Source organism: Anarrhichthys ocellatus, unplaced genomic scaffold (assembly GCF_004355925.1).
Source record: "Anarrhichthys ocellatus isolate YVR2014 unplaced genomic scaffold, GSC_Weel_1.0 scaffold4, whole genome shotgun sequence".
NCBI lineage: Eukaryota > Metazoa > Chordata > Actinopteri > Perciformes > Anarhichadidae > Anarrhichthys > Anarrhichthys ocellatus.
Window position 1 is genome coordinate 7,913,017 of NW_022280034.1, and position 15,927 is coordinate 7,928,943.

The following is a 15,927-nucleotide window of genomic DNA, read 5'->3' on the forward strand; positions in this document are numbered from 1 at the left end:
GAATGAAACCATATCGTCTTTTTCTTCTCCTGCTTTCTCTCCATCCTTCTTGTTGTTCTTCCTCTCTTTGTATCTTTTTGGACATTTCTCTTTCCTCTTGAGCCTTGTGTTACTCAACTTTCCATCTGTGACTCTTTCTCTTGCTTCACGTTTGCCCTTCCTTCTCTCTTTTTTTGAAACTTCCACAAGCGGTTGCACAACATGCTGTGAGGAAAAAGCTCCTCTTTTCTCCAGCAGGTTTGATTGACAGCACCCCTTGCATACACGGCAGTAAATGTGTGTGTGTGTGTGTGTGTGTGTGTGGGTGTGTGTGTTTTTGTGGGGGGGCGCATGCATCTTGGTATCAACCTGTGTATTTTAGAAGTCTAATTGCAGCATTTGGTCTTTCTTCTCTGGGCCATAAGAGCATGTGTGTGTGTGTGTGTGAATGGTGCTTCAAAGAAATAAAAAGTCCAAAGGTTGTGAAAGAGCTCCTACACTGATTCATCTGAGGAGTGCAGGCACACGTGCATGGGTGCGTGTGCGAGCGCACACACACACACACACACACACACACACACACACACACACACACAGGGGTTGTGTGTTGACTTAAGAGTTAATGAATGGATGATTGAGGGCTGCAGGGGTTGGGGAGAGCAGTGCCGTGGAAACAACCCCTCTTTCCCAGGAAGGGAGTATAGAACGAGAGTTAGAGACAAAGAAAGGGAGAGAAAATGGGTGTCTTAGAGACAGAATGAAATTCAGATTGTGTGTGCACAGAGCCGAGGGGGCTGCGGGGCAAACTACTTGAAGCAGAAGTACTCCAAACGGCAATAAAGCAAGTAGCATGTACTTGACAAGTACCCAAAGGGAACGAGAGAGAGAGAGAAGCAGCTGTTGGAGGAGGAGAGTGAGACAAAGAAGGAGCAGGGGGCTGTCCTTACTTGCTCTTCAGTGTGAGGACTGTATGTGGGAGGAGGCACAAGGAGAGGGAGAGCAGGAGAAAGAAGAGGACAAGAAAGCAGAAAGCAGTATGTTTGGTGTGTGAGGAGATAAATATACATCTGAAAGTGTTTTGCATAGTTGCAGGAAGTCTCTCCTCCGGACACCTCTCCTCTAACTCCTGTGCTGCACAACTTGGGCTGAGGGACCATGCAGCGGGGGCGGACTCTTCCCTGGGTCGCTGCTCTCCTGCTGGGGCTGATGGGGCTCCTGGTGTGCGGCTCAGACTTCCAGCATCACTGCTACGAGGACATGGTGCGAGCCCTGTTTGCAGTGCAGAGCGAATGCCCCTACATCACCCGCATTTACAGCATCGGGCGCAGCGTAGAAGGGCGCCACCTTTACGTGCTGGAGTTCAGTGATAACCCGGGCATCCATGAAGCATGTGAGTAACTCCTGCTGACAGCCCTGCGAGGATGAGGATAAGATCAAAATGTGTATTGATGAAGGATTTCTTTATCTCAATCTGCATGTTCAAACTAAAACAACTGTACAGTTGGGAAACACTCCTAACAACAGACGTACAGCAAATTCCAAGTTAATATAGTATTAGATTTAAATCAAAATGTGAAAACCAGTTTACATGAGTTACAATTTGGCTGCCCATTTGTTTTGCACTTCTTGCTGTGGGGAGTGAGAACATAGCTGGCACGAGACAGAGCAGGCTGTGGGCACTCTGTTTTTTTTCTCCAAGAGATGAAATACAAAGTTTCTGATTTTGAGTCTGAATTAATGTGAAGAAGACGAGGAGCTATCCCAAGCTGCCTTCTTTGAGAAACATCTGTGGTGGTAATCTTTGGAAAACTTAAAGCGAAAATGAAACGGCAAAAAAAAAAAAGAGTCAACATCTGTGATTCATTTCAATTTTTGCCGTCCGATTCAAAGCTGAGCAGATGACACAGAAAGTTCACTTTGAGTCAACAAGGCTTTGACCCTGAAACCGCTCTTGCAGAAGTTTTGCGTGTCACCCCCCCCCATCCTAACCACTGAATCAGCCCTCCAGGTGTTTATTTTGCATAGTGGTTGCAAATTGAAAACCATAACCTCGTCATTGCAAATGTTTGTATTGAAAACAGGCTAAAGGGGCATTTTAAATGGCAGTTCTTTGAAAAAACAACAACTTAACAACTGCAGGGAATGCTTTCTTGGCTGGGTTTGAGCTTGCATTTTTTTCCTACATTTGCTCACGTAAGTGCTTCCTCTAGTAGAATAGAAGGATGTATGCCTGTTCTGTTGCAAGATGACCAAGGGTGAAAAACAGGAACTGTGCACTTCATGGAGGGGAGTGACCTGAAGTCTGGTCTGGGTCAACCCCCTTGCACCCTTTAGGAAGTTCACGTCTTTCGCATGCTGCTGTGTGTGTGTGTGTGTGTGTGTTTTGAAGCTGCATGCTAGAGCCAACACTGTTTTCTGAACCTGAGGCCAGTTGGCCCCGCGTTAAAGAAAAGGAGGTGAATTGCAGCGCCCAAGCTGCCATTTGGGTGCCTGAAGCAATTAGTGAAGGGTGTTCATACATTTGGAAGTATCCACTCTTCCCCACAATACCCCACCGCCCAAAAACTTACTTTTTTTCTCATGGGCAACTTAAGTGCAAACAAAAACAATAATACAGTGTTATATGCGCCATGCTTTTAGTGTAAAATCATATAGATAGGGTACAAGAAACATTATTTTTTAGCTTTAAGCAAAAGTGTTCAGCAGTGGCTCTGTGGAGCTGCAGGGTTTGGGGGTCCTTCGTTCTATCAACGCTGCAGCAGTGATTAATGTAGGGACCCCTGGGAGGAGGGCTGTACAGAGAGGGAGACTGTTTGAATAGGCGGCTCACCCAATCAGTAGCAGATACCCACAGGAATGCCAGATGATCTTATCCAAATAATTCAATCAGTTGTAATCAGACTCCCTCCCCAGAGCTCACCTTTGTCAGAACCTTGAGAACTATCGTATCAAGAAATTCCAATAATGTAAATGCATTAAGGATAAAACATAGCACAATCTTCCTCTTTCAGATGAAGAGTTGAAAGTCTGTTTACAGGTCTTGGAGAGTACTTCTTTGTATGTGAAAAGGTATATGAAGCCTTTTGTGGCTCCAGAGAAGTCTGATAAATGAAAAAAGTATAAAAATGAAAAAAAATAAAATAATCTGGAGGTTTTAAAAAGAAACTAGACCTGAGTAGCTACTCATATCTGCTTGAGGCTTCATTAGCTGCTATTGGCATAACACATAAGAATCTACGTGAGAACTGTTGGTGGTCAAGTTGCATTGTGGGTAATGATGGTGTTTGATTTTAACAAATGCATTGAATAATAAAGTGGGAAATTTAAATCATGTAACAAATAGAAACTCAAGTTACTACCATGAAGACTCATAAAAAACTCACAGGTTGAACTAAAAACATGAAAAAGACTACTTATTGAGCCTACTGTATTGCTCGTGTGTGTACGTATGCGTGCACGATCAGGCAGTCATTATAAATGTCATGCTCTGCAGCTCTGTGTGGCTTTTTGACCTCATGCCCCCCCCCCTACCTCTCCACTTCCTCCCCAGTGGAGCCAGAGTTCAAGTACGTGGGCAACATGCACGGCAACGAAGTGCTCGGCCGTGAACTGCTCATTAAGTTATCCCAGTTTATGTGCGAGGAGTATCGGGCCGGAAACCAGCGGATCATGAGGCTGATCCACGACACACGCATCCACATCCTGCCCTCCATGAACCCGGATGGCTACGAGACGGCTGCCAAACAGGTGATGCACACACTGACATACATGTGAGCTCCAGGCTTCCTGGAAATGTTTATCTTTGGTCACCATTTCTTCAGCAATCATTTGCACAAGTTTCCACATTTTTTTCCTTGATCGTGTTCTTGCCAGTACTAATGTTCCCTCAGGAAAACTTAACACCTGCAAGTTAAATCACACACATCTTATCTGTCTCCATCAGATAACATATATCTAAAAAGGTATGCAAGTGTCTGTTTATATCCACTGAAGACATGCAACCAAGAGCCAAAAACAGTTATTTAATGAAATCTTCCACTGTTTGCTAATGTCTGTAATAATCCCATCTACCAGCTCCCTGAGAAAGCCCCTAGCTTTCTACCGGGAGGTAATTATGTGGGCCGTGAAACAACAGCAAGCCCCCCCCCCCCCCCCCCCCCTTCCTTTAACACAAACATGTGCACAATCTCTTTGAGACTAACTATATGTCCTGGGGAGACCAGTTGCACATGACTGTCCCTCTCTTTGCCACTCAGACGACACACGAACAAAGCGCTATAATTTGTTGCATCAACAGATGTTTGTATGCAGCAGCAGCATCTGGACAATAATGGGAAGGTCATAGTGTTGATTTTAGGTACAGATTGAGCAACAACATTCTTTCTTTTTTTGTGGCCATGCCATCACAAATGGTAAGATTTAAGTAGTTCCATACAGTGTTCAGTCTGTTCTTTCAGTTGTCTTACAGCAGGTCAGAAAGTCTGCATGGAAATACTGCGCAAATCCAACAAGAGCCTCCCTATTTTCGAACAAATTGGTTTTTTGGAACTGCTTCAGATGTCAAAAAGAAAAGAAAAAAGGCTACAGTGTCGTTGCTTCATAGTCAGTAAAGAAGCTCTGTGAGGCCGTCCACTAAGTGCTCACGTCAGACTCAGCATGCTTACATGCTCACGATGACATTGTCAACAACTTGAAATTCAGGTACAGGCGTCATGTATATGTTAGGTATATGTCCACCACGGTTCAAATCTATGGGTTCACCGTCGTCTTTTGGCATGTTAGCGTGATAATTAGTACTATACAAAACGTACAGCTGAGGCTGATGGAATGTCATTAGTACAATTTTGTCCTGATGATGGCACTAGAGGAAAAATATCATCAAAGTCATGACGGATTCATCCTACGAGTAACATGAATGTTTGTATCAAATTTCAACAGAGACATTTCACTCAAAAGCACAAAATCTCATGAGTCCCGACATCCTTAGATTCTGTGTCTGCCTTTTTTTTTATAATACTCGGCACTACCGTCTTTGGATTTTCTCTTGTTTGTGTAGTATCAACATCCTTTTAAGTTTTATTGGAAGGATTTGAGTTTGGAAAACAAGGAAATCATTGTGAAGTAAATGTTTTATACATAAAAAAAACCCTGAAAATAATTTACTGTTGTTACACCACAGACTGCGTGCGCAGTTTGTGGAATACGCAAACCAGTTTTCCTTTGCTGCTTCCAAGCAATATGAATTCATAGCTTGAAAGACCCAAGAAGCCAAAAAACAAAAATCATAATTCAATCACTCTGCTGGAAAAAAAACAAGGTAACCCAACAGTAGCTGTTGTTTGAGAAACTTTATATTTTGTCTTTGGGCGAACAGGGTCCAGAGTACAACGGCTACCTGGTGGGTCGAGGGAACGCCAAAGAAATGGATCTGAACCGGAACTTTCCAGACCTGAACGCACTCGTGTACTACTACGAGAAGACAAACGGGCGAAACCACCACCTGCCCCTGCCGGACAACTGGGAGCAACAGGTCAGTGCTACTGGGTAAATACTGGGGAGATATTTATCTACGTCTACGTGTCCGTGCATATGTGTGCAAATACATGTGTGGGAGAGAGGGAAAGAGCAGGATGGAGGAGTACATTTCTCATGCTTGTGTCAGCGTTTGAATATGGAGTTGAATAATGAGCAACTGTAACATAGCTGAGTTATTTTGGCTTTGACATAAACTATTTCATGAGATTTGTACTGCATCAGACTTGAGCTTTCACTAAATAAAAAGAAACTGGTCATAAATTCAAACAGTGAGTAGACCCAGTAAATCGCTTGGTAAGCTATGTGTTTCATGTGTGTGTTTGTGTGCACCTGTATACTACCTGACCTGTTGGGTTGGGTGCGTCTTACTGTAAGACCTACGTAAGGCTCCTCACATAGACGGTGCTTGGTCAGAAAGAGGCCGCTCTCCTTCGTCTTTGCTAAATGAAACAGTTGGGCAAAATGGCAGCCTAACTAGTTCCAACTGAGAATACAAAGTGGAACAAAAGTATGACTGAAAAAATATCCTTTAGATCCAAACTCGCAACTTTTACAAATAATGTGAGTTTGAGTATTTTATTTATTCTTCTCTGTTTGATGGAAACATGGATTTTTGGAGCATAGGAGATGAATTCAAAGCTCAGAATAAGCTTTAAAACTTTACAAAGGACATCAGCGGAAGATGACTGAATAAAGTTGGCATACAGAAGTCCTCTAAAGCTCTTTCACTCTTGGAATCATAGGGACTATACAAGATATATATATGAAGAATACCTTCAGCTTGAGCTAAACATTTTTGTCATTTCGTCACCGCCACGAGAATTTGAACTGCCCGACTCTGCGGTCTCACAGTGTGTAACGGTTACCTGCAACCTTGAGATACTGCGTGACTCTCCACATAGCTTACAAACCTGTGATTCCACTCAGAAGCATTCGTTCATTGCCACGTCTGTATTTTTTCTTGCTATGAGACCACTGAAAGCCACTAATCAAGCTCTGTGCTCCTTGAAACAGTCAGGTACTTTGCAACTACATGTCTTGTCCATTACTCATAAACAATATATATATAAGAAGCAGTCATTTATTCAAACAACGTACAGATGTATTGCATTTGTGCTTGGCTGCAGAAGAGACAACGTTCTGTTCTGGCTGACTCTTATGTATTTCAGTATTGCGCTTATTATTTCAGATCACTGCAGTGTGAAATGTAGACAGAAGGGAGGAGTGAGCGTGTGTGCTGTCAAACTAAGGCTAATAGTCTGCTGAAAAGTACGTTTTAAGGATTAAGGTCATATCCTTGGGGGTGCTTCGTCTGCCGTCGTCTTATCTTCAACAGACTCCACAAGGTCTACTGTCTTCAAGGTTAACTTCCGTGACGTTTTTCCTCTTATGTGGATCGGCCTTTTGTCTCTTCCGCTTGAAACCACCAGGTGTTGTGACTGCTGGATTATATAACTGTGAAATACATCTACCTGTAAAAATATAATAAAACATTTCCCCGAGGTACCAAAAGTCAACGCTAGATTAAGCATGTATGAGTGTGGCACTATTATTTTGGTGGTATTATTATTTGTTTAAAAAAATATTACATATAAACAGCTATTTAGACAGCTACTGATTTTTTCTTTTTTTTAACTTTTTTCCTATTTACTAGTTCCTGGGCTACAAATGTGTTGAGAAAACTAAAACGCTGGTCCTCCCAGTCGCGAGCTGGCTGTCTACCCACATGACTGCCTCCTGAAAGGCAAACACAAAAGAGTAACTGTGCCACTGTTACAGATACCTCATTCATGCTGGTCGGGATTACATCCTCACAGGCTGCATGAAGCAACAAGCCCCCTGTGCTCGCCTGCAGGCACAGCCATGCTACATTTTAATTAGCCAACTGGTGATGTTTCATCCAGAGGAATGAGTTTAATAGAACAAGAAATAATTTTTTCATCAGCAAGGGAGACTGCTTCACAAACTAACGCAAATTTAAGCATTTTTGCTTTATAGGCAAGCAGACTGATCTCAGTTTAGCTATGATAACTCAGAAACTCCCAGTTGACCTACACATGGGATATTTTAATTCCTGTGTTAAAAAAAACCTGCAGACAATTGATTGGCGTGTGGAGAACATTGCTCCTACAGTGTGAAATCTAACCTAGTCTGTCTCACTGTATTTGTTTGAAATTGCATGGAAATCCCTCTATCTGTTCAGTTTTTTGAGTTTTTTTTTAACTCTTTAAGATTTTCAGTGTGTGTGTGTGTGTGTGTGTGTGTTTGTCCTTCATATGTAACCCAACACCATGGTGACAGCTCTGACTTCAAGCACGCAGGAGTGTATATAAAGATCCATAGACAATAAACACCTGCCAGTCTTTAAAACAGGAGTCTGCACTTCAAGGCCAGTCGTCTCTGATTATTCTTCAGCTGAACCCGGCTGTGTTTATTGTCCCACATACCTTATTCAAGGAGAGGCATTACTCCGTCTCTCCGTGCATGAGGATATACGGCTCGGAGCGTGTGAGGATAGTTAGCACTGACAGGGAAAATAAATGGCAGCCTAAAGTGGAATTTAAAGGTTCGAGATGCATGGGAGACGATTTTACAATAGTTTGCATGTTGTAAATTTGAAATAACTGTCGTGTTTCCATCCTTGCAGCTCTAATGCATCATCTTGTAAACTCAGCATTCTCCCTGAATACCAGTTCTGAAATAAAAAAAGAAAGGCCTTTTAACAAATGCTAACCATGCCCGATTCATTTCCAGTCTGGATCAAATGAGATACACTGAAGCGTTGGAGGATCAGGGAGAAAGCACACTGCAAGTAAAGCTGAAGAATCAGTGAAGGGAGGGGGGGGGGGGCTTGAGGAAAAGTAAAGATAAGCCTAGTGCTTGAAAATGAAAAGGGATCACAGAGAAAATATTTGCATATGGTAAAGCAGAGAAGACTAGGATTTGTCCAGATAACCAGAAAGCAGAGAAGCCAGGGGTTCTGGGTGAAAAGAAAACCAGATGTCTTCAGTTCCACTCGTGTTGTTTATGAAAAGTCTGGGATGAAGATGACAGTATACAGTAGATATAACAGGCACTAAAGAGGGCCTTGGATTGTTGAATCTAAGGATTCGGAAAAAATGTGTAGACTAAACTTTGACGATATTTTATAAAAAGAACAAGAGTTAAACACTTGAGGACATTACTGAACTACAATGCAATGAGTCGTACATTCAATATGTCTCTCTGTGTGTTTATATCATTGTATGAAAAGGCCCATATGTCATGTCCATTATTCTGTAAGTACATCAGCCATAAAAGTGATATCTACTCCACAGGTTGAACCAGAGACTATGGCGGTCATAAAATGGATGCAGAACTACAATTTTATCCTGTCAGCCAACCTCCACGGAGGAGCCGTGGTCGCCAATTACCCGTTCGACAAGTCGAGAGACGCTCGCATTCGGGGGAGGACCACGTACGCGGCCACTCCGGACGACAAGATCTTCAGAAAGGTGGGCTGCAGATTAAAAAATTCTCACCAGATGTACATCAAATGTCATCGCTGTCTGTGTGTGATAACATGTGCATGATTGGGCACATGTGCGATGTGTGTGTGATGACAGTTGGCGAGGACCTACTCGTACGCTCACAGCTGGATGCACAAGGGTTGGAACTGTGGGGACTTCTTCGATGAGGGCATCACCAACGGGGCCAGCTGGTACTCTCTGTCCAAAGGTGAGCAACACCTCTGGCTCCTGAGCAGCCTGAAGGGAAAGCAACACACATTTTGAAAAGAAAAAGCACGTTACTATTATCTTTATAGATAGATAAGCACAATACTGACTCACTACCTCCACGTCCTAAAAACTGATTTAAAATGTAAAATGTTGGAGAGAGTCCATTATCATTCCCTATTCAAAGAGAGACAAGGCCACCTGCATGAACGACGGCGGGCGCTGGTATAGACTTCAGCATGGATGACATGCCTTGAGTGGCTCGAGAGGCAAGCTTTCCCGGTGTCATCATGGACTCTTGGTCTCCTCTTGCCTTTAACCTCTTCACCTTCTCCACACCAACAGCTGCACTTCCACTGACCCCTCAGTTTAGCTGGTCAAGTTAGTAAATGACACATGGCAGCAACAACCTTAGGGACTGTATGAATTAGGGTAGTCTCCTGAACGGAAGGTCTTTTGGAAGCGCACAGCCTCTAAATATTAATGTCAGATTTTATATTTTGTTTCAACCTTTCCTTTGACTGCACTGACAGCGGTAATAACTATGAAGTTAGTGGCTCGTGGTTCAAACATAGTGGCTGGGATGTTTGAGACAACTTGTTGTTTCTAATGTGAAATTTGGTTGTTTAAAAGTTTCCAGATAATACACAAGTTTACACTATTTATGCCCCTATTTAGCACTGACAGAGGAACCTTTTTACGCACCAAGTAGATTGAGATATTGGGGGTGTTGCAGATTTTTGTGTAAGAAAGGGGAGGGTCCATTGGAAATTTTAATAAAGCTGAGGAGGGCCTTGCTTTTTTATATTTTGAAGTGCCCTCCAAACCCCAATCATTTTCATACAGTCCCTAAATGGGATGAAATCTTTACATTGAATCTACAACTGTAGTAACAAATGTATATTTATCTAATGCTGAAAACATCATGCGTCCTTTTTGAACACGCCTCTGCCTCTTCCATGTTGTTTGACAATTAAGCTGATGATCCATCAGTGCAGCAGAAATCACTGGTACACCCATCAGTCGGGCAATGGGGGCGACCGTGGCTCACTGGGTTAAGAGGGTTGTCTGGTAACCGCAGGGTATCTGCGCCTATCATTGGCAGCCCACTGCTCCCTATATACAGGGATGGGTCAAATGCAGAGGTCAAATTTCGTGTATGTGTATATGTATATGACAATAAAAATGGTTTCTTCTTTTCTTCTTCAGTCATCCGAATGTTGCCACATAACTCAAGATTACTTTCACATGGATGCACAGAAACACGTGCACATGCCTTTTACACATATCTGTTTTTTAACAACCCAATTTTAACACCAACTAAGCCAATAGTACTATCTTGGAGCAAATTTAAATATACACTTTCAGTGTATTGACCCCTATTTTTAGAGTAGTGTCACCCGGGTGCCCCGTCAGCAGTTAACCATGTCAGATTTACTGCCTACCATTTGCTCCGAGGAAAAAAACTGTGACTCTTTTAGGTTTATTCTGATATTTTAGTGGACTATGAAAGCAGCCAGAATGCCCAGTAAATACGTTATTGGGGTTTGATTTAATATAATATTATTTACTGGCATTGGCCGCCTACAGGCCATTAGAAGTTATACGAGCTCAGGCACTGGCAGACATCATCCTCCCCCGTTTGCCTTATGAGAATTGTTTTGCCACAGAATGCTTGGAAGCTACAGCACACCAAGTTCATCAGACTGTCAGGGCATATATTTAATATAAATTCAGTTAAGCTGTAACTGCAACAATACCAATACCCATGTCTTTGATGTGTAAATCCCGGTCTAGACTCGTCTGGATTATTCCTTGGAATGTGAATCTGTTGAGCTTTTCGGTGCAGTCGTGCAAGCTTTTGAATTTGATCAAAACGCCCATGGTTGCATTCAGCAGGAGCATGTTATGTTTATTTAACCGGCTCCTTCTCCGCCAAGCGTTATGTCATGGTCTATAAAGTAAGATTTGAACGTTCCCTCCAAATCATAGCCTCATATGCATAGACGTCAAAAACGTAGGTTTTAAAAAAAGCAATTCTGTTGTTGGGTGTAGAAACGGTCCATCTGAAATATGTGTAAGATCGGTCAAAACAGCGAAGTGCAGTGGTTTGGAAGAATCTGTTTGACCATAGATGGACTGTAGATGGACTGTAATGATCAGTTACAAATCTGTATGACTCTTTAAAGAGGCAAACTGAGGCTCCATGTAAACTGTCTATAAACCACCCATTGAAATAAAGAAAGATTCCTCCCTTAAAATATAAAGTAGAGTCTTCTCATGTGTGTTTCAGGCATGCAGGACTTCAACTACTTGTACACCAACTGTTTTGAGATCACCCTGGAGCTGAGCTGTGACAAGTTTCCTCCCGCATCAGCACTGCCCAGAGAATGGCTGGGCAACCGAGAAGCACTGGTTTCATACCTTGAACAGGTCAGAACACAAACACACACACACACACACACACACACACTCACTATTTTGCAAATTCCTGGTCATTTACAACTTACAACACAAATACGCAGACATCCAGTTACACACAAAAACCCAACTGCCAAGATTCACGAGTCCAAAACTCTGGCTTCTTGTAAATATTGGCTCGGACTCCCTGGATAAAGTGACTTTAAATGAGCTGCTTGAAATTCAGCTTAATACATGAAAACTGACTTTAGCCCTCAGTCAAGTATGAAAAGAGGCCCTAGTCTAAAGACAAATACCCGTCATCCAAGATTGTCAGAGTGCTGAGATAAAATACAGTAATATATTGCCACTGTTAGTGCTTCTTAAGCCTCAAGGGACGGTTCAGAAATGCATAACCTTTTATTCTGCAGCACTGACACAGACCGAAATGGAAGGGGTTGTTTGGTCTTGTTTGACTCTATGCTTTATGCAGACTGCAGGGATAGTTCCACTGTTTTGGAAAAGTTTCACTGGAAATGTAGTTTACAACCTGGTAGGACTTATAATCTATGCTGTAAGTCATTGCAGTATGCAAACACAAAGCTATCTATGGTCACACATACCCGACTTGCCTATATTAACACATATTTCACACATGACATGATTCATAAAAGATTGTACCGTTAGAAATTGGCCAAATGAAATGAAAAAATGACTTGTGTTTTCCAGGTGCATCATGGGATAAAAGGCATGGTGTATGATGAAAACAACAACCCAATAGGCAACGCTGAGGTCTCGGTGGCTGGCGTCAACCACGATGTGACCAGCGGTGAGAAGGGGCTGGAGGGGTGTCCGATAAACAGATGTGGAGTGTTTTACTCCTTAATTGCAGGGTTGAAGAAGTATGTGAGTGTGTGTGGTAGATGATCTGCTAATGCTGCATTATAATAGTGCAGTCCATGCTCACATTGGAATAGAACAAGCTGTGGTCAATGGTGAAAATGCATTAAAAAGAATAGTGCTAACTGTATGCACTCAATTTACATTTACCCGAGTACTGTGAGTCAACTCTGAGGTACTTTATAGTCCACTGCATTAGAGGGAAATTTTATACTTTTTATTGTATTTTTTATTTGACAGGTATAGTTTCTAAAAGCTACAAGATTCTTAAATGAGAACATTCAGATGCGTTATTAGACAGTGAATTAAACCACACAAATCAGGCACACCTTGTTCGACTACAACTTTAAAATGATGTTTACATGTTAAAGCATCTGTATCAGTATCATAGCTGCAGAGGCCATGTTTCCTGAACAGTGGGTACTTTTACTTTTTTACTAAACATGAAGCAATATATTCACCCTGCATACCAACATAAAGGAAAGCAGCTCGGCTAAAAGCTAATGATAAACATTCCTACCTGAGCGAAATACAATTGAAACACCAATTAACAGTTAATTGGTTTTTAACTTAATGAGCACACAACAATCACAAGCTAACGGTTCATGGCCACTAGTGGTGCTATCAGCTTTGCTACTTCATGGTACCCACACAGACGACATGTCATCATGAAAGCTGAGACTCCATTATCACCCTACTACCAAAACTCACTGAACCTGCAGCTGAAGGAGAGAACAAATCAACTTCACTTTATTCAGCCATAACCATAAATGATGTCTTACCTTTGCTGTTTTGTGATCAAAAGTTGTGTTCACGGGCATATCAACTGCTGCTAATTGCTATTTAAATGGCATGAAAGAGGATTTGCACTCTGCTTTCCTGAGTCAGGCATCGAAGGGACAACTGTCCATGTGAAAACACGTCTTGTGTCTCCATCTAGCGGATGAATGGTGGTACTGCACACGAACGGGAACTTGTTTAAAATACTTCATTTTATTTTCCAAAATAATGGCATAAATTATTTTTAGATGGAATTGATACCTAATACCCAACATGTAAATTACATTAAACGAGTTTTACAGTTACCTGAAAACATTTCAAATGGCACAGATGGTGCCCCAATGGCAAATTTGATTTGATTTGATTGGATGTCGGGGGCCTTCAATTGCAAAATGTCACTGAAAGAGACACAAATCAACCAGGAAGAGACAAAAGGAAAATACAAAGAGACCAAAAGAACTACAAAGAGACTAATCATGACAACAAAGAGACACAAAATGACTACAAAGAGATTAAAAATGAATAAAAAGAGACTCAAAAGAGATGCAAATCAACCACAGTGAAAAACAAAATGACTACAAAGAGACACAAAACGACAACAAAACTTGATGTCTGTGTCTCGCTCCTATGTAGAAGGAGTGGTGGGGCCTTTAGCATGTCTATTGTCTCGCATATTGTCTCACAATCTGCTGATGCCAATACCAGACCATTTTTGGGTCGTACATTGCTACTTTTACTTAAGTAAAGGAACTGAATACTTCTTCTAGCGCTGTGTAATTTAAGATTTGAAATTGACTAGTTGCATGTTTTCACATCTTTTCCCATGTGTGCTCCTCCAGGAGTGGATGGCGACTATTTCAGACTTCTGTTGCCAGGCACCTACACTGTGACAGCATCAGCCCCAGGTTACGTCTCGTCCACCAGCACTGTCACAGTGGGACCAGCGGAGGCCATACAGGTGTGTTTCTATATGTACTGACATGTGTGTGCATAAAAAGGATTTTTTTTTGTAGAAAAAGCAGGTAGTAAGAAGTCTAAATATTCTTTTAGAGACCCAGACTTAGCTTCTGATTCATAATCATGTGTATGTTCTTGTATTCTAGATTCTGTATTGATCCCTCACAACTTGTTCTCAATCTCTTCCCACACAGCTTCATTTTTACTTGAAAACGGCACCAAAACTAAACCTGAAAGTGAAACCCCACAATGGCAAGAAGAACCTCTCATCTTCCAAGTCCCCCTTAAATCTCGGCCCCAGATGAGACATGGACAATAGCACACAAAGATATATACACATATACTGAAAATCCCACATAACACATTATATATATATATATGTAATTTTACCTTTGTAGTCCTTTGTATTTCAAACCTTTGTGTTTTTGTTTGTTTTTGTGTGTGTCTGTATTAAGAACATGTGTTTTTGTATTTATGTAACAGTGTTGATTTGTATGAACACAGCTATCCTGTATTTGTAAAGGACTTTTTGGATTTTGATTACTATAATTTGATGAAAATTGAAAGTGAAAATAAAATGTTTTTGCTGTCATCATTTCTTTGTATTTTCAGTTTCTGCTTTATTTTGCCACATATAATTGGTCTGTAAGGCGCTTGAATGAAGTTCAGAATTGTTTCCTCGCTCAATATAATAACAACGATGCAGATAATAATATATCATTGTTCAATCCACCCTAAAACAGAGTGCAGAGAATATTTTTTATATATATATTCCAGTGGGATGTTTAAGATGATCCTCTGAAAATCATGCTCGACTCACTGGAAACTTTTTCCTGCTGATCTTTCAGGCTGTTTTACAAAAGTACCCCAGTAGATGTCCCTGCTGCACAAGGAAGCAAGCCAAACAGGGTTGTCCCTGTAAATGATCGTTCCTAAAAAGTTTAGTTTTAGCTATCTCGGGAAAAATTGTTCTGCTTTTGTCTAACCAAGCAAACGTCTGCTTCTGAAACCTTTCCAGTATTCAGTTAAGATTGTTATACGTCACATTGATCAATAAGCAATGTTTTTATCCATTGTGCATCATCACTACTGTCTAATGAATAACTGAAGGTGCAGACCATATTTTCAATTGTCTGCTGAGCCGATTCCATCATCCAAGGATCGGGGAAAACAAACAGGAAAGCACTGTTTCCTGGTGGTGCAGTCCTAGAACTTCTTCTAAGCACACTCCACGTGCACTGCTGATCATTGCATGATACAGATCAAGACTGTGACCCTCAGCTCCCTGGAGGTGACAGCAAACGTCTGTTAGATAAATGCACAGTAACATAAATGGACATATTTGTCCTTATCAGTGTTTTGGTTTGGTTTCATAGATGTGTTTTTCTGTTGTATGAATGTGTTCAAATCCAAGGCTAGTACATCCTTATTTGGAAAGTGTGCTATTTGAATTATTTTTACTTTTAATTTGACAGGAAGTACATGTGAACCATGTTGGAGAAATGTATCATACCGTTCTTAGTTATAACTTGTATCGCTTAAACCTGGATATAATCTTAACCCTCTTCCCACGAAAAGGCTGGGAAGGTGGCCTTGGGTGCAGCGGCAGACGAAGGACGTCGAGGGTGGGGTGGGGGGGGGGGGGGGGGGGGGGGGGGGG

The 15,927-nt window shown here is 41.7% G+C and overlaps 1 protein-coding gene across 1 annotated transcript; it reads left to right on the top strand.

Annotated features, from left to right (window-relative positions):
* Window positions 1-901: 901 nt before the first annotated feature.
* On the top strand, window positions 902-14,862 carry cpn1 (carboxypeptidase N, polypeptide 1). Its single transcript, XM_031843991.1, has 9 exons — window positions 902-1,369; window positions 3,530-3,726; window positions 5,354-5,509; window positions 8,832-9,008; window positions 9,120-9,231; window positions 11,524-11,663; window positions 12,360-12,459; window positions 14,150-14,268; window positions 14,462-14,862. The coding sequence occupies exons 1-9, from the start codon at window positions 1,135-1,137 to the stop codon at window positions 14,570-14,572; spliced, it is 1,347 nt and encodes a 448-aa protein (XP_031699851.1). The 5' UTR covers window positions 902-1,134; the 3' UTR covers window positions 14,573-14,862.
* Window positions 14,863-15,927: the final 1,065 nt, after the last annotated feature.